General features: G+C 41.9%; 1 protein-coding gene and 1 non-coding gene across 3 annotated transcripts in view; one reads left to right on the top strand and one right to left on the bottom strand.

Annotated features, from left to right (window-relative positions):
• Window positions 1-24,067, top strand: part of VPS53 (VPS53 subunit of GARP complex) — a 163,977-nt gene extending 139,910 nt beyond the window's left edge. For both annotated transcript variants that reach the window (XM_036906231.2, XM_036906232.2), the window contains 5 exons: window positions 657-805; window positions 4,795-4,864; window positions 18,618-18,755; window positions 20,390-20,494; window positions 20,962-24,067. In XM_036906231.2, the coding sequence (XP_036762126.1) occupies window positions 657-805; window positions 4,795-4,864; window positions 18,618-18,755; window positions 20,390-20,494; window positions 20,962-21,132 (633 nt within the window). In that variant the 3' untranslated portion in view covers window positions 21,133-24,067. The remainder of the gene's footprint in view (window positions 1-656; window positions 806-4,794; window positions 4,865-18,617; window positions 18,756-20,389; window positions 20,495-20,961) is intronic.
• LOC118922978 (small nucleolar RNA U13) lies at window positions 11,307-11,411 on the bottom strand. Its single transcript, XR_005028971.1, has one exon. It is a non-coding gene; the product is annotated as a small nucleolar RNA U13 (small nucleolar RNA).
• Window positions 24,068-24,622: the final 555 nt, after the last annotated feature.

Here is a 24,622-nt window from a genome sequence, read left to right as displayed (position 1 = left end):
TCAATTATATACAAAAGTAAAGACCATAGTAAAGACAATGAAGTTCATGTACCCATTACCCAGCTTCACTAATCTTGTTTCACCTTCTCCCAACCCTAGATTATTTTGAAGCAAGTCTCTACACATCATTTTCATTTCTAATTTCCTTTTTTAAAAATCCCCAACTCCTCCATTTACTTGAGAGAAGGGCCTAAGTGAACTCTGGTCCAAGTTTCATTTCATTCAGCCCAGCCACCTCTCTGATCACCCAAGCCACCAAGCTTTTGCTCTTAAGTAGAGGTCCACCCCCTGTTCTCCCACAATCCCTTTCTGATAGAGCATCTGACAGAAGAATACGATCTGGTTCACCTGCCTGCTGAGGGTTCCTTTAGAAGTGGCATCTTAGGTGGGAAGGGAAGGCCATCTCAGACATGAAGGGGACAGGGTAGGCAGAGGTGCCTGACTCGCACTTCACTGTCGAGGAATAAGGTGTGCTTACTGTTTTTATTCACAATCAGCCACTGCAGACTAAGTGAGATGAACTCCCGCAGTAAAATGGCAAGTGTGATAGCTAGCTGTGGCCTCTTTCCCACCCCACTGCCCCTGCCCTGGTAACAGGTAAGGCTGTCCTGCCGGGAGGGACCTAAAGGCTTGTCCTGCTCTGTCTCCATTTGCAGATGCAGTGGCAGAATGTGGAGCACGTTGGTGACCAGAGCCCCTATGTCACCTCTGTCATTCTTCACATTAAGCAGAACGTTCCCATCATCCGTGACAACCTGGCTTCCACGCGGAAATACTTCACTCAGTTCTGCATTAAATTTGCAAAGTAAGTTCTGGAACATTCTGATCATTGGGTTGAGTGCCATACTTACCACCAGCATGCTTGCAATCCAGGTGTCCCCAGCATCCAGCTGGGGCCATTCTAGCAACAAACTAAATTTTTGTACTCCAAAGAAGCATAGTAAAACTAAATCTGCTACTTACCATAATAGATAACAGTAACAGCAGTGCAGTCAGTCATCAACCACATCAAGACAAACAGAAATGAGTTGGGAAATTGTGTTATTATTATCCCCCCAGTTTGGATAATTAGAATTATTTTTCAGTGATATCATGTATGTATTTTGTCTCACCAGTAACTAGACTATAAGCTTTTTTAGGAAAGGGACCATCAGTTGTTTCTTTGGAGCCTTCTCTTCCTCCATCCCCATATGACTTAATACTGTGGCCGCCAGAATTTATCCACTTTGGACATCCTTGAGTCCAGGGAAGGTACTAGAAATGGGGAAGAGCAGGTCAGGGAGCTCCATTGCCAAAGTAGATGAAGTGAGCACTGTATTGCATGCCTGCTGCCCACATCATTGTGTGTGGCTGTTTCTGGCTTGATGTTTTGGAGCAGGGAAATGGTTTGGCCCTTCGCCAGTGAGCATCTGGCCGTAGCACTGTTTCTCTGGAGACCAGGCAGTGTAGAGGCAGAGGCAGAGGCAGTGCCTCTGACCAGTTATCGAACAGGCGTTCTGGCAAACTTCTCAGAGAAAGGCTTCAGGAAGGTCAGCCCCGGCCAAGCTACTGTATTTAGGTGGTTCTCATCCAAGTCCCAAAGGGTGAGTTAGGACTACAAGTTTCTGTCTTCCCCAAATCTCTCCCAGTTTGTATTCAAATACAGCTTTTTCTCCCTCACAAACAAATCCCTGGGGAGCAGCAGTTAAGGAGTAGCTGGTGGTTCTAGCTTCAGTTTCCAGTGTGTCAGGAAATGATAGAGTGGACTCTCCAGGGAGGCATCAATGGTTGCAGTACTGTGGATGAACCAGGAGTTGACATCCCCTTCACTCTCTGGGTGCCCATTAGGGTATGTGAAAAGCATCACTGATAAATCACCTTGTGATACTCCCCCACAGCCCCTGATAGAAGAGTCTCTGTAAAAACTTACTGTGGCCAGAAATCTCCAGTGTGGCTGCACAGCATCTGACTGAGCTAACATTAAAATGAATAAGGGGCCCATTTACTGAGCTCATCATGGTATCAGCCTCACAATCTCTCCGAGCCCTTTAATTTTACAACTAAGCTCATACTGGGTGATCTGGGAATAGGATGCCCTTCTCTCACATCTGGAAAAGTTTAACCTATGATCTAGAAAGTGGTTTTCTGATTTAATCCATGGTACACTCTCCTCCTTGTAAAATCCTAGCCAAAGACTGAAACCTCAGAGGGGGCGCTGTGAGAAGACCCAACCCCAACCAAGAGCAATTGCCGCCACTACCTCAAGGGGCTGGAGAAGCCCTTGGCAGTTTCCTATCACAGTGCTGGGACTTCTTCCCCAAAGGCATGTCCCTGGTCCCCACATTTTCCCCACCCCACCCGATGTAGACTAGCACACAGAGCCAGTTCAAGGGCAGCACCGAAGCTACTCTAGTGAAAAGTAATTTAGGTTATAAACTGTGTGTGCGTTGTGATTAGTCATGAATTCAGTCTCATGTTACTTGTTTGGCCTGGCTCTGCTTTAGAGAAACAATCCCTCCTGAATAGTCCCTTGTGCTCCCTCTCTCCTGATCAGCAGGCCTTCCCCTAGACCTGATCTCTGGAGTCTACATTTCTTTCCCTCTGACTGCCTTTCTTATCGCACCAATGCAGAGTCATAGATGTTTCCTTTCTCTTCCTTTTGGTCCCTGGAGCAACAACAGTCTTTCCTGTTTAGACATCAAGCTCAGTCCCCTGACTGAAACTACTATTTTAACACAAGCAACTTCCTTCATCACTATGCTGATTCTCCTCCATTCAATAATGGAGATAGTAAAACAAATCCCTTAATAGTTGTTGGGAGGATAAAACGAGAAGTCACATGTAAACTTCCTGGTAAAGTGCTGATACCAAGCTGGCATTCAAGAAGTGGTAGCTGCTACCATTATTATTTGCTGGAGTCATTTGAGTACCTGCTACATAGAATGAAGCGTTTTAGCTTAATAGGTGTGGTCCTATCTTGATTTGCCTCCCAGTCAGGTGAAGGGAAATAAACATGTAAGTCATAAAGTCAGTTATATGTTAGGTAGAGCTCTGTGGACTCATAGGGCATAGTGGAGGTGACTGAGGAAGAGCTTAATAGGAGAGATGTCCCTGAGCAGGGTCTGAGAGCTGTGTGGGTACTGACCACAGGGGTGTAGGGGAGTTAGTTCCAGGCTGAGAGCACAGTGTAAGCAAAGGCACAGAGGCGTTATATAGCTTCAGAATCATGGGATCCGCAGTCAGCTCACTCAGGAGAAAGCGTAGAGTGCCAGGATTCAGCATGATGAGGCTGGGGAAAGAGTCAAGACAATGAAGAAAGGCCTTGTCAGCAGCCAGTACAAGGGTTTTAATCAGGGAAGGCCCCTGATCACATTTGCGTTTGAAACAAATCCTTTTGGAAGCTGATGGATCGGAAAAGAAGACAGGCAGACCAGTTAGGAAACAATTCAAAGAGCTTAAGTAAGACAGGAGGGCAGCAGCAATGGGGATGGTCAGGAGGGCAGCTGTGGGAGTTCAGGGGAAGAGCTGGGAACTGATTGGATAATGGGGCGGAAGGTGAGGAAGTTGTCTTGGGTAACCCCCAATTCTGACTTGGGTGCCTGGGGAGATGAGATCCATTCCACTGAGCTTGGATTCTGGGGTGGGACTGAGCCTTGGATATGCTGGAATGGAGATACCAGTGCCATACCATCAGGGTGGCCAGTACGTCATTAGATATGAATGGGCACAGTGCACAAGAGAAGATGTAGACAGATCAAGGGATCAGGTCACAAGCCTGAGAGCAGCACTTGAAGAGTGAGGAGAGGAGGGCGTTAGCTGGCCTTTGTCTCCACCTCCAAACCCTGCTTACTGCCGTCATTCTGCCACTGGTCATGGGAGCCATGTTCTCCTGGTCAGTTCACTCTGGATCTGGCCTTGATTATAGGCATTTCTGGTTCCCACACTTGCTACTCTTTTGCACCAGGGCAACTCAGCTTTACCTACTCAGGCCTCTGCCAATTTTTTTCTAAAAAACCCTCCTGACCTATTTGAATTACATTCTCCCTTTCTTCAAACCAGCACCTTTAGTCCACCTAGCCAAGGTTGCCCTTCGGTCCCCAGTAAATTTTTTAGAGACCATGATTTTGTTTCCTGACCTGACAGTTGCTCCCTTAGCCGTTACTTCCTACTATTTAGGGCTCTATAACTACCTCATGTATATTCCACTGTCATATCTGTTAGGGTGTTTTCAGCTACTAGTCATAAAAGCCCTGATGCAAAATTAACCAGAAGGCAAATTTTTTCTTTCATATAACTGGAAGCCCAGAAGTAGGACAGATCAAGAGATGGTTGATTGGGGGGTCCAGAATGTCATTAAGGGCCCAGGTTCTTTACTCTGCCTGCTCTCCTTGGGGCTGGCTTCCTCCTTAAGCTGCTGGTAAAATGTCAGATCTAGAATTATATCCATATACAAGAACACCCTAAAGGAAAAATGAGAGTCTTGCCTGGCCATGCAGTGAAGCCCTTCTATCCAGGCTGATTGGGCTGGCTCAGATCACATCCCCTTCTCAGGACCAGCAGCAGTTACCACAGGAACACCAGGCTCTGGCTGAGACTACTTAGATTCACCCTGCATCCCAAGGCCACATGTGCCTAAATAAAACCAGGGCTTGGCTTAGAAAGAAGAAGAATGCAATGGATGCTGGTAGGCCACAGTAGTATGTTCTTTGATTCTCCATTTCTTATAGAAGGAAGTAGGGCCTTAAGAAAATAGTTTCTGCCATTCTTTACTGAATAGACAATAAGCCTAATTTGTGACTTCTTTTTTATACACAGCTCCTTCATTCCCAAGTTCATCACTCACCTCTTCAAGTGCAAGCCAATTAGCATGGTGGGAGCAGAACAGGTAAGATGAACTTGGCATAGGGCCTTTTCCTATGGCTTCTGTCACAGATCAAACACTTACCTTTCTAGTTCAGATCTACTCTGGAGAAGTAAAGTTTCTGGTTTCCCCTGTTTGGGGACAGAATGATGACCTGGTAGCTTAATTCATTTATTCATTTATTTAAAAGATTTTTGTGAGCACCTGCTCAGTACCCAGGCATTGTTTTAGGTATACCACAGTGAACAAGACAGAAAAGATCTTTGATGTTTACACATAAGAAGAGATAGATAATATATATGTTAACAAATAAATTAGAAGATAACTTTAACTTAAGGATGAGGGTATATGAAACTTGGTTATGTGAACAAATAAATGTCTGAGGGGCATGAGGGAGTAATGGTTTTCCACTCAATGGTCAGAGAAGACTTCTCTGGGAGCTGGGGCTCGAGGAGGACTAGGAGAAAAGTGTCCAGCCAGAGGGAGCAGCAAGGGCTCCGATTATTTTGGATCCCACTGTGACTGGGGCAGAGAAGAGCAAGCAAAGAAAGGCTACTCTTTTTGGTGCTGAGAAACTCTGTTCACCTCACAAGAAGCCTTTCTTGATTAACTTCACTCCATTCGCTTGATTTCTGTGCTTCAAGACATCTCTTCACAGACTATGTCACCTCAGCACTGGTGAGTTGAGTCATACGCCACAGCAAAGCTGCCTCTTTTCAGCTACCACCTGTTCAGACCATCTGAAGTTTGAACAGCTCGAGTTTGGAGAACAGTTTAAGCTACTCAAAAAAAAAAAAAAGAAAACAAAAACAATAATATTTAGCCCCTAATGTTTTAAAAACACCTACTTAGATGCAACTCATTCATATGCTGATCATAAATGATTCTCATATATTCAGTAAAATAAATCCTGTCTAAACCTCTATGTTAGCAACACTTAATCTATTTCAGTTACTTTTTATATCTGAAAGAACTCAAACTACATTTTTAACTAAGAGCATCATAACTCTGCTCTTCCACCAAATTAGTCATCTTGGTAGAGGCCCAGCTGTTCCCAGATCCGTGACTTGCCCTCACACCAGGCCCGTGGCTGTGCTGACTTGAGTCATGCCTCAGGAAGGTGGCAAGTTGGCACAGGCCCAGTGCCTCATGGATCTCTCAGAAAGCGTCAGAGTTGGAGATGTCATAGCTGGGAATATCAGGAATCTCTTGAATCTGATAAATACAGCATGTTTTATACACATTTTGTAATTGGGTGGCCTTTCCAGGTTATGAAAAGGCAGTGTGGTGTGGGCGTCAAGGTCACGGACTCCAGAATCACAGAGGTCTGAGACTAAATCCCGTCTCTGCAATGTAGCAACCGTTTGTCCTTAGACAAGTTACTTAACCTCCCACACCTTAGTTCCTCATCTGAAAGATAAGGGTGGTCGTTGTGCCACCTCCCCAGGTAGTTGTGAGAATTAAAAGGTAATGCATATTCAGTGCTTGACACATCTGGCCCATGGTAAGGCCTCAGTAGATGCCAGCCCTTACTTGCGTAAGCTTCTGCAGACCAGGGTCACGTCTTTGTTTCTGCTCTCAGTGCCCATCTCCCCACATAGTAGCTCCTAGTCAGTGCTTGCCACAGACCAGTTCTAGCCAGAATCAAAAGTATTGTCTCAGAAACTTCCTGGGAAGTTGTGTAGACTCAGACACTGACTGACTGTGTCTGACTTTAGACTTGCAGTGTTTTGCATTCTTGACTCTGGCATGTCATAAGCATAGAACTAATTGTCTCAGGAGAATAATGCCTCAACATGTTGTCTGCAGTTTTATCAGCACTGCATATTTAATAGCATATTATTATATTTACTGGGAATTGATTCTGTTTACCTCGCTGTCCTGTGTAATCAGAGGGGATGTGGAATAGTTATGATCCATGTATCTGAGAGAAGCTTTGGAGTTCTCCGTTCCTGGGTTTCTGTCTTCAGGCTCGAAGAAGCCACTGGACCACAGAGTTGACTTATTGGGAATATGTTTTCATGAGTTTATGCTTTGCCCAGGCCTTGCTAGCTGATTTAGTATCTCATAACCATATTTTCATTTCATCACATAAATCCAGTATCATATTTATTTTCCTCAGATTTTGTCCTTTATAAAAGAATGTTAAAATAATCAGCTCAGACTCAAGGCCCATATCTTCAGAAAAGTATCAGTTTGGCCTCTCTTGGTGATGTGGATGAGAAAATCATCTGTGAAACTATAGTTTTACTTTCTCAGACCCCAGGCAAATAGGAGTGGGTGATAGGGGAGTGAGAGTCTCAAAAGGCCCAGCCAAGGGGAGGCCATGGGTGGAAATCTATGGGCAGTGACCCTTGAGGGATTCCCAAGCGAAGTTTAGGTTTAGCTGGGTCCTTGTTGCCCTGAGTATCTGGACTTAGAAACCCAAGCACATAGCTGGGGGCATGATCACTCAGGCAGCAGAACCACAGGAATCCAGAAGTCAACACAGATGTCTCAGATTGGAACAGATTCTGCCTCAAGTCTTGTAGTGGCTGTAATCCAAGCTTGAGAAAAGCTGTGAAATCCAAAACTAAGATTTAGCCTTATATCTGCTGCCTCTGCTTTGCCACCAAGGTACTAGATCCTAAATTTAGATTATAGTTTAATATTGTACTGAAAAAGGAGACATTTTATTGGTCTTTATTCATTCCCTGATTACTATATAAAGTGAACTATGTATCTTTAGGCCGCAGGGTCCTCTTGAGCAATTGCAAGGGCACATGGCACTGAACCATACCTATATTTGTAAAGCTTCTTGCTAGTTTATGATTTTCAGAGAATCTTGTGGGATTTGCAAGGTCATTAATTAGTCTTATGGTCATGGTATCTATGACTATAGAAACAGAATCCATTTGCACAAACTTATCATAGGGGAAACAGCACCACATGGTGTAGGGAAAAGGGCCCTGACGCCTTGGAGTCCAGTCCCTGCTTTGCTATTAATGGTCCCTGTGATCCTGAGCAGCTGCTTTCCTGCTCTGGGCTCAGTTTCCTCATGTGAAATAAGAGCACTGACTCTCACACACCTTCTAATAAGATCTATCATATTATGAAGTCGAAAATATTTTGAGCAATATATTTCATGTCTGTGAAATTATTTTCTTTTGTATTTTTATACCATATCAACTTTTTAAATTGTGGTAAAATACACATTTATCATTGTAACCATTTTTAGGTGTACAGTTCAGCAGTGTTAAGCCCATTCACATTATTATGCAACCAGCCACCGTCCACTTCCAGACCTTTTTCATCTTCCAAACTGAAACTCCATTCCCATTAAACACTCCCTCCCCACTTCCACCTACCCCCATCTCCTGGCTCGCACCATTCTACTTCTGTCTCTGTGAACATCGCTAGTCTAGGGACCTCATGTAAGTGGGATCCTGCTGTAGCTGACCTTTTGTGTCTGCCTTACTTTATTTAGCATGTCTTCAGGGTTTATTGATGTTTCAAAATGCCCCTCCTTTTTAAGGCTGAATTATATTCCATTGTATGTACCTACCACATTTTGACCACATTGACTTGTAAATTCACATAATTCAAAACTATCTGGAAAAAATATTTAAGCAAATTTTAGATTTTTGGGGGGAAGCCCACACACTAAGGAAAGGGAAAAAGAGAACCAGGTAGTATGTATATATGGCAGTTGGAAAATGAGCAAGTAGAATGGTTATTCTCTGGCAGTTCTCAGTAAATCTTCTAAATGTGGCAAGGTGTTTTTAAGCATTCGTGTTTTTTTTTTAAGTGAATTGATGAAATTTAATATCGTAAATTTTAGACATAAACAGAACAATACCACCTTAGCAAACTAGGAATAGAAGGGAAATTGTTGGCTCTGATAAAGGGTATGTACAAAAACTTATGAGAGGGTATGGATTACAGGGGTCAATCCGTTTGCCAAAATTGTACAGTTAGAATTGTGCATTTCAATGTATATAAATTTTACCTAAAAAAATTTTAAATGATGGACAGGAAGTGGTTACAGAAGTTTCTCAACCACTACACTATTGATATTGTGGGCCAGAGACCCTGTGCTATCGGGGCTGTCCTGTGCATTAAACTACATTTACCAAATCCCTTACCATTACCTCAAGTTGCCAGGAACACCGGCCCAATTTTGACAACCAAAATTGTCCCCCAACATTGCCAAATACTGTGTGGGGGCCAGGGAAGAGAGCAAATCATCGCCAGCTTAGAGCCACTGGGCTAGCTAGAGGCCTAGATGAAGGAAAAGGAGGATAATAGAATGCCTTTGCTTGTTGCAGCTGGGTGATGGGTGCATAAGGATTCATTTATCCTATTCTGTTTACTTCATACATGTTTGAAAATCTCCATAGTAACAAGATTATTTTTAAATAATAGTGGTCCACCCCTACATATACATTAACATGTGTAATCCAAAATAAAATTTTATTTTGGAAATTGACACAAAATTCCCGTGCTTCCTGAAATTAATTAGCTTCCTTCTAGATTTTCTGATTGTAGAACTTAAATTCAGAAAAGCTAAACTTGCTCCTTCCCTTTTTTATATGCCTGTGCTTCTGCCCAGATAGTAGAGCTTTCTCCCTTTTGCGCAGCATTTTTCTCTTTCTAAAGAGCTTTTTGAATCTCTTCTCTGCATAACCACTCACCTTTCTCTGTCTCATTGAGCTCTGGCCCATCCTGATTTATGTGAGACCTCCTTTGCACTAAGAGCTTGTGCATCTTCCATCTCTCAGTCAGAAGGGTCCTCCCTTTGTGCACAGCCTCTCTCCAGAGGAATTTACCGCCATCAGCAGGGCCATCAAGGGCCTGAAGATGGGAGGACCAGGCAAGTGCATGAAATAAATGAATAAGTTAATGAAAAATAATTGCAATAAACATCATGCTTAATGGTCAAGTATAGAAAGATTTTCTTATAGGAATAAGACAATGTCTGCTTTCTGTCCCATATTGCCCTTAAAGCCATAGCCAGGACAATAAGGCAAAAATTAAATAAACATTTTATTAAAGAAATAAAGGGCATACTGATTAGAAAAGAAGAAACAAAACTGTCATTTTTACAGAGAGCATGATTATTAATTACAATATGCAAAAGAATTAGTAGATAAACTATTAAAATACAAACTTAGCAGGGTTACTGGATATAATGTCAGCATTAAAATTATTTTTAGTATTTTCATGTACCAACAACAAACAACTTTAAAAAGGAAAAATTTTAAATGAAACCATATACAGTAGCATCAGGAAACATTAAATATCTAGGAATAATTCTGTCAAAAAATGTGCAAGTCTTTTACACAGAAAATGATACAATATTCAGAGACATTAAAGGAGACCTTCAAAATGTCAGGATAACTCATTCATAGATTAAAGGACTCAATTTTAAAAAGATGTCAATTCTTCCAAAACTATCTGTAAGTATAATAAAATCCCAGCAGGGGTAGATGTGGATGTAAATTGATAAGCTGATTTCAGAAGGTAGAATAGAAATGCAAAAGACCAAGAATAGCTAAAATAATTTTAAAGGAAAAGAACAGAGCTGGGTGTCTTAAAGCTCAGGATATCAAGATGTATTTTAATGCTGTAGTAACGAAGGCTGTATGGTACTGGCACCAGGAACAAATAAGCCAACAGAACAGAATTTAGTTCAGAAATAGACCCACATGTATATATAGACACTCAGTATATGAGAAAAGTGGCATTATAATTCATTTGGGAAGGAATAGTCTTCTCCATAAATAGTGCTGGATATTTATTTGGATATCCGTATAGGAAAAAAATTATTCTTGACTTTTACCATACACCATAAACAAAAATCAGTTTAGTAAAGATGTGGAGAAACTGGAACTCTCATATGCTGCTGGCAGGGATATAAAATGCTGCACTCATTTTGGGAAATACTTGTGGCAGTTTCTCAAAAAGTTAAACATAGAGTTACCCTATGAGCCAGCAGTTCCACTTCTAGGTACATACCCAAAAGAATTGAGAAAGTTAGTTCACACAAGAACTTGCACACAAATGTTCCTAACAGCACTATTCATAATAGCCAAACGGTGGAAACAACTTAAGTACCCACCCACTGATGAGTGGATAAACAAAATGGGGTATCATCTTACAACTGAATATTATTCAGCCATAAACAGGAATAAAATACTCGTGCTGCAAAATAGATGAACCTTGAAAACCTTATGCCATGTGAAAGAAGCCAGATACACAAGGCCACATAATGTATGATTCCATTTTTATGAAAGGTCCAAAACAGGCAAATCCATAAGACTATGGTTGGCAAGGGCTGGGGGAAAGGAGGGCATGGGATGTGACTGCTAATAAGTATGGAATTTCTTTGTGGGTAAGGAGATGTTCTAGAACCGGATAGTGTTGATGGTTGCACGACTTTGTGAATCTACTAAAAAACCCACTGAATTGTATTCTTTTTGTTTTAAGTCAGATGGGTAATATGCCAATGTTGTAACAAGGTTTGAAGGAGGCCACACATCATGCAAAAGCATGAATACCCACTCACCATGCTAATGAACTACAAAAGGATCTGAATTGTATTCTTCAAAAGGGTGGATTTATGTTATATGAATTATATCTCAGTTTTTTAAAAATCAACTCCAGGTGGATTATAGCTCTAAAAGTGAAAAATAAGACAATAAAGCTTCTGGGATCATAGAAAAGTATCTTTATGACCTTGGGTTAGGCAAAGATTCCTTAGCAAAACATTAAAAATCAAAGGAGATTGATTATTTGGAGTCACTTAAAATTAAAAACTTCTCATCAAAGCAAGCCACAGAGTAGCAGATAATATTTGCAATACATATGGCTAACAAAGCACTCATATTCTAAATACATATTTTTTTAAAACCTCTAACGTATCACTTATATGTGGAATCTTAGAAAGAAAACAACTTATAGAAACAGAGAATACAATGGTAGTTGCCAGGGGCTGAGGGAAGAGGGAAGTGAGAATACATAGATCAAAGGGCACACACTTAGAGTTATAAGATGAGTAAGTTCTGGGGACATAATGTACAACATGGTGACTATAATTAATGATATAGTATTATATACTTGAAATTTGCTGAGAGTGTATCTTAAGCATTCTTGCCACATACACAAAAAGTTAATTATCTTGATCTTGGTGATCATTCCACAATATATTTGTATGTCAAATCATCGCATTGTATACTTTAAATATATACAATTTGTCAATTATTCCTCAAGAAAATAGAAAAAAATACTAATAAAAACTCTAGTGAATCCATTAGAAAAAGATGGTCGACCAATAGAAAAATGACAGAAGACTTGAATAGGCACTTAAAAAGAGGATATCCAAAAAGCTAATAAGCATATTAGTCATCCACAAAAATCTAAATGAAAAATTGCTAAAATTTAAGAGAGTGACAATACCAAGTGTTGGTGAGGATGTGAAGCAACTGGAACTTCCATGCATTGCTGGTAGGAATGGAAATTGGCACAACCAAATTGGGAAACTGGCAGTCGCTAATAAAGCTAAACATAAACTTACCCCATGATCCAGCAATTCTGAACTTGAGCAGATCCACCCCAGGGAAACGAGGGTATAATACCACCAAAAGACAGGTAAAAGCAGGTTAATGAGTAGTAAACTAATCCTCAGTGACAGAGGGCAGAAGAGTGATCACCTTTGTTGGGAAGGAAGGAAGAACATTGACTAGAAGAGAACATGCGGGAGCCTTTTGGGATACTAAAAGTGTCCTCTATCTTTAATTAGGCAACAGGGTGTACACATATGTAAAGGTTTATCAAGCTGTATACTTAGTTTTTGTATACTTCACCATATGAAGTACACAAAACTGTATGAAAGTTAGACCTAAATTTTTGTAAAAGAAAAGAAAAAAAGAGCATGTCCTCACTTTGGTCCATCCATTCCTCATATCTTGAACTCTCTTCTGTGCCCCCTCATTGAAGAACTTAGCAGGGCCTGCATGGTTCTTTACCTCTGGGAGTGTGCCTTTATCTTATCTACTCAAGGTTTTCATCACTAGTGATTGCCATGGTGCCCCCCAAAAGTTGCAGGGGGCTTTTTAAGAACTGAACCCCTTAGAGCTCTCCATTGCTGGGGGCTGAGCTTTCACAGGCAGAGCATGCTGGCCAGCTCACACCCCACTAGCCATTAACAAATAAGCCACATCACCCCAAAAATCATCTCTGAGGCTCAAACAAATTTGGTTGATGACCTCCTCTCACTCAATGCCTCATGCCTGAGATGAACTATTAGCTATTTTCAAATATGAAAAACAGCCAATTTTCATGATTAATGGGGCATTTCACCTTCACTTTCTACAGACAGCTGCTAAGTCTGTCAAACTAGCTCCTTCTTTTTCTGACGTCATTGCTTTTTGTAAAACCTGAGACGAAGGTTTCCATTTGTTCAGCTGTTTGGTGAGGACAGAATCTTATTGTAACTGGCCAGGGATTGAAAATGCCATATTCTAAAGATATGAGAGACACTAGAGAATTATGTCTGGCTCATTCAAAACTCTTCCTGTCACTTAAGACTATACAATTATTTATGCATATAATATATCTCTGGGAAGTAGAAAGTTTAGGAAAAGTAGGAAGTATCCCCATATGTTTTAAAATATAATCACTGATTTTTTTTCCTACCAACAAATAAGGCTAAGACGTGGCTTTGATTTTGACCAGACTGAAAATTTGCTGCATAGATGATGTTGAATCCTCATCAGGCCTCAAATAGCATACTTTAAAAGAAAAAAGAAGAAAGAAGTATTTCTAGCTAATAAAAGTATAGAAAATAATGTGAAGAATACACTCAGCCCAGTCAAATCTTAACATATTCCCACATTTGCATTAGCTCTTTTTTATATAAAATAAATCATTATAGTTATTGCTGAAGGCCCCTATCGACTTCCATGCCCAGTAATCACTCTTCTGATTTTTATCATTCCCATATGTATTTTGATATATTATGTGTATGTATTTACAAATGATACATAATTTTGTTTTGCATACTTTGAAACTTTATAAATGATGATGGTAAATTTATAAACTATAAATTTACACATATAAATGGTGCGATACATATCATTTCCCCACTTGCTTTTTTTGCCCAACATAATGTTTTTGAGAATTATCCATGTTGATATGTTGTTTGACTTCATTTTAACCTCAGTATCATATTCTGTCGCATGAATATGCCACCATTTGTTCACCCATTCTTCTATTGATGGGCATTTGGGTTGTTTCTAGTCTTTTACAAACAGTGGATTCAGGGAACATTTTTTACATGGGCAAGAATTTCTGTAAAGGATATAAGCACAAGTGCTGTGTTATAGGTTATGTGCATCTTCAAGTAAGAAGATATTACTAAATTTTCCTCCAAGTGCTCTAATTTCTGTTGCTCACCATTAAGTGTAAATTTCACTGCACCATATCCATGCTGTCACTTGGCATTATCAACCTTCTTACTTTTGCCTATCTGATGAATATGAAATGGAATACAGTTGTAGCTTTCATTTGTATTTACTGGATTACTAATAAGGTTAAGTACCATTTCTCATGCCTTGTGAGCACCTGAGTTTCTCCTTTTGCTAATTACCTGTTCCAATTGTTTTGCCGCTTTGTGGTTGTCTTTTTCTTCTGGATTTGTAGGAATCATGATGTGTTCTAAATATTACTCCTTTGCTAGTACTGCAGATATCCTCTCCTGGTTTCTGCATTTTTACTTTGTTTTTGTGTCTTTTGATACAGCCTTATTTTATTTTAAAGTAGTAGATACTTCAATCTTTCCTGTGTTTCACATTCTTCTCTACCCATGAGTAATAAAAATAATCTCTGTTTTCTTCTTAAAATTTTTATTTATATATCTAGGTTTTTAATCTACCTGGAATTTAGCATACTTGTTGTTTAGAGACAAGTCTTGGGTTCCCTCTGAGAAAGAGCAATGATCCTTTCCAGTGGGGCTTTGTGAAGGGTTCTGACACCCATCTCTGCAGACGAGCCTCAGGCAGTCTGTGCTCCTCTCTTCTCTGCATGCTGGGGTACCTTTCTCTGTGAGCCCTTGGCCTTTTCAAAAAACAAATACTTAGGAGAGTAAGAATTTTTAATCTCTGGAAATCTAGAAAAATCCAAGTGACCTAGCATTTTCTTGGTCTGCAGTTGAATGATTTACAGAGTTTTAACTAGCCACATCACTGCATTTAGTGTAGCTTTGTGTAGCTTCCTCACCATTTTATAAAAATTAAGGCTTTATTTTTTTTTAGAGCAGTTTAATGTTCCCAACATTAACTTGAGGGGCAGGTACAAAAAATTCCCATATAGGCCTCCAGCCCGTCAACAGCTTTGCCTCTCCCATTATCAATGTCCCCCACCAGAGAGGCATATTTATTACTGTTAATGAGCCTACATTGACAGGTCGTTATCACTCAAAGTCTATAATTTACAGGTCACTCTTGGTCTTACGTTTTGGACAAATGTATGACATGTGTCCACCATTATACATCATACAGAGTAGTTTCATTCCCCTAAAAATCCTCTATGCTCCACCTATTCATCCCACCACCTGCCCTGCACCCCTGGCAACCAGTGATCTTATTGTCTCCATAATTTTGCCTTTTCCAGATGGCATTTGTTGAATAATACAGTGTGTAGCCTTTTCAGATTCACTTTGTTCACTTAGTGATATGCATTTAAAGTTTCTCTATGTCTTTTCATAGCTTGATAGCTCATTTCTTTTCAGTACTGCATAATATGCCATTGTTTGGATGTACCACAGTTTATTCATTCAGCTACTTAAGAATATCTTGGTTGCTTCCAAGTTTGGGCAATTATGAATAAAGATGCTATAAACATCATTGTGCAGGTTTTTATATGGACATATGTTGTGAACTCCTTTGGGTAAATACCTAGGAGTACATTGCTGGATTATGTGATAGGAGTATGTTTAGTTTTATAAGAAACCTCCAATCTGCCTTCCAAAGTGGCTATACCATTTTGCATTCCCACCAACAATGAATGAGAGTTCCTATTGCTCCAGATCCTCATCAACATTTGGTGGTGTCAGTACTCCAGATTTTGGCCATTCTAATAGGGGTATGGTGATATCTTGTTGTTTTAATGTGCATTCCCCTAAGACCTATGATGTGAAGCATATTTTCATATGTTTATTTGTCATCTGTGTATCTTCTTTGGTGAGGTGTTTGTTTTGGTCTTTGGCTCATGTTTTAATTGGATTGTTTGTTTTCTTATTGTTGAGTTTCAAGAGTTCTTTGTATATATAATATTTTAGATAACAGTCCTGTTACATCCTGATAATATTTTGTATATCAGATGTGTCTCTTGCAAGTATTTTCCCTGAGTCTGTGGTTTATCTTCTCATTCCCTTGACATTGTCTTTTGCAGAACAGAAGCTTTTTGTTTTAATGAAGTCCAGCTCATCAGTTATTTCTTTCATGGATCATGTTTTTGGTGTTGTATCTAAAAACTCATCACCATACTCAAGGTCATCTAGGTTTTGTCCTATATTATTTGCTAGGAATTTTACATTTTACATTTAGGTCTGTGATCCATTTGGAATTAACTTTTGTGAAGAGTGTAAGGTCTGAATCTAGATTCATTTTCTTTGTATGTTGCTGCCCCGTTGTTCCAGCACGACTTGTTGAAAGACTATCTTTGCTCCATTGGATTGCCTTTGCTCCTGGAAGATCAGTTGACTTTATGTGGATCTATTTCTGGGCACTGTATTCTGCTCCGTTGATCTATTTGTCTAGTCTTTCACCAATACTACATTGTCTTGATTACTGTAATTTATAATAAGTCTTAAAGTTGCGTAGTGTCAAGTCCTCCAACTTTTTCTTGTCCTTCAATAATGTGTTGTCTATTCTTGGTCTTTTGCTTCGCCATATAAACTTTAGAATCAATTTGTTGATACCTCACCATTTTTTGAAAGTAGCATTTCCATCTAAGTTATTCCAAATAAAACATTGATGTCTTCTCCAAATTTTTATACCGTTGTCACAGTTATAATCACCATGACCATTGAGTTAATAGTATCTCTCATTAATGGGTATTTCTTATTTTGGTCATTAATTCTTCTACCCATACCAAATGATAGGGAGAAGGGAGAATGCAGTGTCATGGGGCCCAAAGGCATCCATTCCATCCCTGCTTTCCAAGAGGAGCAGGCAGTGGCAGATAGAGCAAGCCTTGTCCTGAACACAGATTGACCATTAGAGTCATAATGGTGGCAGCAGTGGGACTGTCACCCACTGCTGCCCTTGGGTGGTGAGCATGTGATTCCATTCTCCTAAACTGTCTGAACTGGCCAGAGTATAGGCGCCCTTCTAGGCTTCCGCTTTTCCTGTGCCACCTAGTCGCCAGGTACAGGTGGAGTTAGCAGGACACAGAGTGAGCTCTAAGCCAGAACTGCCCTTGACACATACCTGGACAGCAGGAAGTGGAAATACAGCTTCCTGCCCACCTTGTCATCTAACCCCTGTCCATCATGTGAGATACTTTCAGTAAGTTATTTAACCACTGGAACTTGGATTTTCTCATCTATAAAATGGGAACAATAAATACCTCCAGGGCAGAGTCTTGTTGAGACTAAGTGAGGTGACACATTACTAGCATTATTCTTGGCAGTCAGAAAAGCTGATGTCCTTCCAAATAATTGACATGCAAGAAAAAAAAAAAAAAAAAAGGGAAGAAGAAAAAGATAGATTGTTGCCAAGATACTGATGTCTAAATTTGGTTTAATCTCCTACATTGTCATTGACCTCCAAAGAAATTCAGAATGCAGCAATATTGAGTTACCATTTTTATACCTGTTGAATTAGCAAGATTTTTATGACAGTTTTCAATGCCAATGCGGGTACAGTCTGCACTGCTGACAGATAATGTTGATACATACTTACATATTTACAAATATAGAAATATATCCTATTTGGAAAGCAGTTCAAGATATGTATCAAGAACCTTAAAAACATCCTTATCCTTTGATCTGTCCCAGAGACCCTTCTAAGGAAATGCCAGTCATAGACCTAGAATTAATGTGTACAAAGCTGTTCACCACAGCTTTCATTATTTATAATAATAAAGACCTAGAAACAAATTATAAGAGGAATGGTTAAATATGTTAAACTTGTACACACACACATACTATAGAGTATGTATAGCCACTAGAAAATCATGATTTTTTTTAAGACTGCCAAGATGGGCAAATAGAATACAAAAAACTTATATTAAGTGGGAAAGCCAGGTTATAAAACTATATATACAGTATAAATCTAGTTTTTTATGCACACATAGACTGGCAAGAATTATGCCACATTTTTTTCCAGCTTCATTGAGATGTAATTGATACATAACATTGCATAACTATGGGGTATACAGTGTGTTAATTTGATACATCTGTAGATTACAAAAGGGTCACAACCACAGAGTTATCTAACACCTCTATCCTGTCACATAATTACCATTTCTTTTTTGTGGTGAGAACATTTAAAATCTACTCTCCCAGCAACTTTCAAGGGAATTATACCACATTTAACTGTGGCTTTTTGTTATTTTGTGCTGGGTAATTGATTTGTAACTAATATTTTTCCTTTTACATTTATGTTTATTTTCTAAATTTTCTCCAGTGAGAAAGTATGACATTGAAAATCAGGAAAATGTTATTCATCAGCATGGGATGCTAGATGCTGTGTCCATGTGGAGAGGCTAGTGATATTCTGCTCTGCTCCCACAGCTGCTGCTGGACACGCACTCCCTGAAGATGGTCCTGCTCGATCTGCCTTCCATTGGCTCACAGGTGGTGCGGAAGGCACCTGCCAGTTACACTAAGATTGTCGTGAAGGGCATGACCCGGGCAGAGATGATCCTCAAGGTAGGGCACCTTGGGTATTCCTCAGGGTTTCTGTTGAAAGGTGCTGGCTCTCTGATCTCTTATTCCAGCGGTGCTGGTTGTAAAAGCACAGGTTAGGGCCTGTTCCCACCAGTCCCAAAGGATGGTCCACATTTTGTGGCTGGATGAGATTTAAGATTTTGGCCTCACCAGATATTGTTGAAACACAGTGGACAGTTACTTGGGGTCAGTAGTTCTTTCTGACAAATGAATTCTTCATTGTAATGGGATTCTCTGGCAATAAGATTCGGCTAAGATTGGAAGTTAGGTGGGGTTGTTACTATGAATCAGCGTCTAAGGCAGCAATCTCTGCTGCTCAGCCAGAATTTCCGGCCCCGCTATCCGTTACTCCCTTCCATATAAGCCTCTTGGCTTTATATACTCTACATCTTGACAAGAACTCCGAACAGATGTTGCAGTAACTGAGTCTAATAAGCGAATGGGTTTCCCAAAGCCCCATTAAACAAAACATTATATGTGGGGTGATGATGCTGAGAATGTCTGAGGCCTTGAGCACCTGCATCTGATTTCCACCTGTACTTGTGAGAAGAGAAGGGGCCTTCTGGGAGAGGGAGAGACCAGACAACTAATGGAGCTATCACAGAATGCTCTTAAAGTCTGGGGCCTGCCAGGCACTTCAGGTCTGTCTCTCAAACAAAATGACTCGAACGATGGCAGGAGGGAAAAATAGTGGTGGGACCAGGCACATCAGTGGGACCTAGTGAGGGTCCTACAGACCTTGAGCCGGTGGCCTGAGGACACTGGAAGCAGCCTGATCAGCTTTGTCGCTGGCTGGTTGTGTCTCCCTCAGGGTTTCTCTTCAAAGGGCCTGGCTCTCTGATCTCTTACTCCAAGGAGTGCTGGTTGTAAGAGCACAAGTTGGGGCCTATCCCCACCAGTCCCAAAGGATGGCCCACAGGGAGGTGAGTATGCAGTGCGGGAATTACCTGCAGAGAGCTTCCATGGGAACCGCTCCCTGCTGTTCTGTGGCACATAATAGGCAGCCAAGGGATTCAGTCTGCGTTCAAAACCAAATGGAAATGAATTTGAAGATGCAGGGCCATTGCTTTCCTTCTGTTTGTATATTAATTGGTAGTTAAATGAATGTAGTTAAATGAAGTTCCAGATTTTAAAGTCTTGAGAAGAGTAAGGTCTTGGGATTTTTGTTTTTGAGAAAACCCACTTAAATCAGTGCCTTTTGCTGCCTATTCCTCAGTATACTGATATATCAAGACAGAAGGAGCAGTACCATGAGCCAATGAAATGTCTCAGTATGAGACCCTCTAATACAGTGCTTCCCAAATGGTCCTGATAATTAACAAATCACCTGGGACCCCACCCGATTTAAATGTAGAATATTCAGGGGAGGGATGTAGGAATCTGTACTTAAAAAGCAATCCAGGTCATACCTATGATTTAGCAAATTTAGGAAACACTGCTATGATTGAATTTCGAGATGAAAAAGGTCATCGGGACATTTCTCAGTTTAGGCTTGCTGCCACTTAAGGAAGTCTTGCAGAATCCATTTTGTGTCAGCTTACCTGTGAGGAATGATTCCCTGGCCTCCAATCGTGAGTTTTCCCTGAGGATCTGCTTTTGTCTCTCTCCCATGGTAGGTAGTGATGGCCCCTCATGAACCATTGGTGGTGTTTGTTGACAACTACATCAAACTCCTTTCGGACTGCAACACAGAAACCTTCCAGAAGATACTGGACATGAAGGTTAGCTCCATGTCTTGTTTTGTGTGCACCTGTACATCCTTCTCACACTCAGAGGTTCCTGACTGCCAGGTGGTGGCTGCATGTAGCAAAGCAGATTCAAGAAGTTCTTTGAAGTGGAGGGTCCTGGGCCTTTGAACTTCCTGATTCTGGTGGCACCTCCAGGCCCAACAGAGAGCCACAGCTCAGCAGAGGGTGGGGGGACAGAGTGGAATGAAGGGTGTTGCCCTTCCCCACCCTCTTCTCTCTCAGCCTCTTCTTTCCTACTATCCTTTTACCTTTTTTTCTTCCTCTGCTTTTCTTCTGGGCCACTACCCAAGGCTGGTAACTCCCTTAAGGAAAGTGTTAATCCTCAGCCTAGAGTAATTATGCTGTTTGCAGAGCCTTGACTAACAGCCTTCCAGAAACTGCACTTTCCAGGCCTTTCTGGGGCCAGACTTCGTTTATCCTCCTCTCTCTTCCAACATCAGGGGCTGAAGAGAAGCGAGCAGAGCAGCATGCTGGATCTCTTCCGCCAGAGGCTCCCCACCCCGCCCGCAGGGCCCGAAGGCTCCAGCTCGCTGTCCCTGCTGGCTCCGACACCAGAGCAGGAATCATCTCGCATCCGCAAACTAGAGAAACTAATCAAAAAGAGACTGTAGGAGCATTCAGGGGGCATGGTTTCTCCTGGCCGGTGACCCTCAGCACCCTGCTGCCAGGAAGCCCCCCACCTCTCCTGTGCTCCTCCAACTCTCCGATCATTAGTCTTGAAACTTCCTGGGACATTTGGATTGTTGATGTGTCTCTCCTGTAACCTGTCTTAACTTTTGTCCTAATCAGAGAAGCCGAATAAGGGCCAGGTGATAAAAAGGCAAGTTAAATGACCTCTGATTCCAGTGGCAGAGGGTGAAAGGCCTGTTCGCCCTCTGCTTTCAGGCTGTTTTCATCTGGCCCACTTGTCACTGACTGTAGCCTCACTGCCACACTGCACCCTGTGGCACGTGGCCCTATTCCCTGCTGCGTGCCTACCCAGGCACCTTGCTGAGAAAGCCTGCATCTCACCCCTTCCTCCATCTGCTGCCGTTTGAGGTCCCCTCTGCAGCCAGACCCTAAGAGTTGTTCTCCTCACTCTCTGAGGCGCAGATGAATGAAGGGGCAGACAGCAGGTGTCAGACACTAGCCTTTCCTTATGAAGGCAGTGGAAGCAGGAGCACTCTTCTGTGTAAATGCCACTCTCCCAGTACATGTTTTGCTTCTGGTACATTTTACTACTTGGCCAAGATACCCCAGTGTTCTCCCCTTTGTCGGGCATCTCCAATCCCTCTCTGTATGCATCCTCAGGAGAGCTTCCCTCTGTGTCTGTCTGCCAGGAGCACTGCATGTGCCAGGCCTCGGAAGCAGGTGTCCCCTCTGCCATAGGGTTCCTGGCCTGGGTGTGAGTGCAGACCCATATCTGCCTTGGAGAGGGGGTTCTGCTTGCCACACTGACTATATGATGGAAGCAGATTATTCTCTCCATTTCTTTATTCCCACTGTGCTCCTGACTTCTAGGGGAGGGATTGCCTTCGTGAAGAGAAACCAGGAAGTTTTCCTAGAAAAAATTTGCTAGGCTTTCTCCTCAAATGAAGCTGTGAGGCAGCCCAGGAGGCCTAAATCCTCATCCCCTTCCTACCCATTCATTTTCAAATCCAAAGTACTTTCCAGAATCATCTGAAACAACAAAAGTGGTGTGTAGTGCCAGAACGATATACTGCTTTATTACTACTGAAAAAGGATCCAGACCTTAGGAACAAAATATTGACCTAAAGAGCTGCTCAGAACCTAGCACAGCCCAGAACGCACCTGACCCCTGGCCTGCCCGCTCTGTCACCACTGGTGCCTGGCCAGCCTGGCTTTGCAGACAAGAATTGCCTCACAGAACTGCTTCCATCCCCACACATCATCCTGCAGAATGAGAACATGCAACACACCAGGTAGTTGCCCGTATTTGCCTGGTTCACTGGAAACCACACCTCAGTTAACCGTGACCATGGCCTCAGGGAGCTGCTGTTAGCGTCAGCATTCATTCGGGGATTATGAGCAATTTATTGGCAGGTCGGGAGAGAGCTAAGCAGGAGGGTGGCGCTTTTTACAGAGAATGTGCGTAACAGGCCTCAGGATATCAAATAGCACTCAAAATGAGTATTCGGGGTAGAGGAGGTTTCCTGAAAATCCAAACTTCAAGGTTTGAAACTCTAACCAGAAAGTGGTTATTTCTCCCCTTCTTGGTTTCCAGTATAACCATTCTGCCCTATTCCCTTTCCCTCTCCATCAGCCTCTCCCAGACTCAGGCTATCAGCCCCAGCTTCGATCCTGGGCCTCATTTCTTCATCAGCCTCCAGCCTATTCTTGTTAATGTGCCCCTTATGCATTGAGCATCTCAACTGGAGGACACCAAGAAGAAAGTAAGCGGTGGAAGAGAGAGGTGTGGCTGTAGCTGAGCTCTCTTAGGGCAAGACTGCTCAGCAAGAGCAGGACAGGCAGGGGGGGAGGGCCTTGGGGGAGGACCTGGGCAGCTCAGCAGGTAGATTGCACTTTCCCATACACAGCCCGCACCTATGGGGTTAACATTCTCTTCCTGCTCTTGAAAGGAGGGGTGGTGGGCCCACCTCCGAACAGCACAGCCTCTTCAGCCAGCAGTCATTGACCTGGGGAGCCAGGAAAGCCACTCTTGCACCTGGTTCTCGTCACTCTGTGTTTACAGATCCACACTTTTCCTTTTGGATTGTTCCTGAGGAGTCGTTTTCTGGACATCCCCATAATGGCATTGAGATGTCAAGCTGCTGTTTTCCCCCAGTTGGCGGTCACAGCCAGGGAAGTTGCTTTCTTGATTTATTACATTGTCAGTAATCTCCAAGGAGCCAACAGATGTCAGTAGGAGTTATGTTAAATGTTTCATTGATGGGGTCTGAATGCTGTGTATGCATCTTGTAAAGACAGAGCATGTTTCTCAACTGGGGGTATGCATTGGAACCACCTGGGGTCCTTTTACAAGGACAGATGCCTGGAGATTCCGAATCAGTACGTCTGGAGTAGGGCCCCGCATATAGTTAGAAGTCCCATAGGTGATTATGATGTTTACTCCTTGTAACATTGCAGTAGAGAGAAATTTGTTTTACTGAAGGGCTCCTATACTACATTTCCATAAATACATACTTTTTCTGGCTCTCTAAGCAAGTATAGTTACTGTACAATAAACTGGTACTAACATGGTAAAGATTCTTTCCTGATAGCCAGCAGTTTTAATTTTAAACTTGTATGGATGGTAGGGACCATGCCAGAAATAATGCTGTCCCCATACTAACTAGGATTCTTCCTGTTTTGATGACCAAGCCCCAAACAGAAAGTTTATTTATTACTGTCACTTTGAAATAATGTTTGTAAAGGAGCACTCATTGATAAAAACAATACCTAAGGACTGTGTTATTCAGCTAAATTAGATATTGTACCTGTTCCTTCCCCCACTTTCCCTAGCCCCTTTAAAAAAAAAACAAAACAATTTTGAGTGGTTAAAATAAATATTATGGTTAAAAATAAATATTGGTAATTTATAATTGATAAGGAGTTCACTGCTGCTTTTATTATGGACACACTTCCTAATAGCTGCCTTAGAGGTACACAGGCTGGAGCAAGTTCCATTTGGATCATGACAGTGAAACGATAACCACAATGGACAGGGTGTTTTGACCTCCCAGTTCAGTTCCAGAATTGAAGCTACCTGTTGCCATGCCTCCCTCTCTTGAAAGGAACCAGTGCCTAGGACTTTGCCCGCCACCCAAAAGAGAATGCCTGCTTCCTCATGCCTCTGGTGGCTCATTAGAGCAGGTCAGACAGGACCAACGGCAGATTGCCAAAGACAGTCTGGGGCAAGCTGGGTAAACAGGCAGATCCAGGGCTGCTCCCTGAGATGGGGGATGTCACACTGGCCCATCCTGAATTGCCATTGGACAAGGAAGTTCCCCGTTTAGGGAATGCTAGGAGAAGCGCCAGAAGTTCACAGCCGGAAATGTAATTTCTCTCCCCAGGAAGAGAAGTCTCCAAAATAACTAGCTTGCTTGAGGGTGAAAGCAAGTGTTTCACACTTCTTGTCTACTCCAAGTCAGACTGCTAAAA

This window comes from Manis pentadactyla, chromosome 4 (assembly GCF_030020395.1).
Source record: "Manis pentadactyla isolate mManPen7 chromosome 4, mManPen7.hap1, whole genome shotgun sequence".
Lineage (NCBI taxonomy): Eukaryota > Metazoa > Chordata > Mammalia > Pholidota > Manidae > Manis > Manis pentadactyla.
Note: the sequence above shows the minus strand (reverse complement) of the source record. Positions and strands in the feature narration are given on the sequence as shown.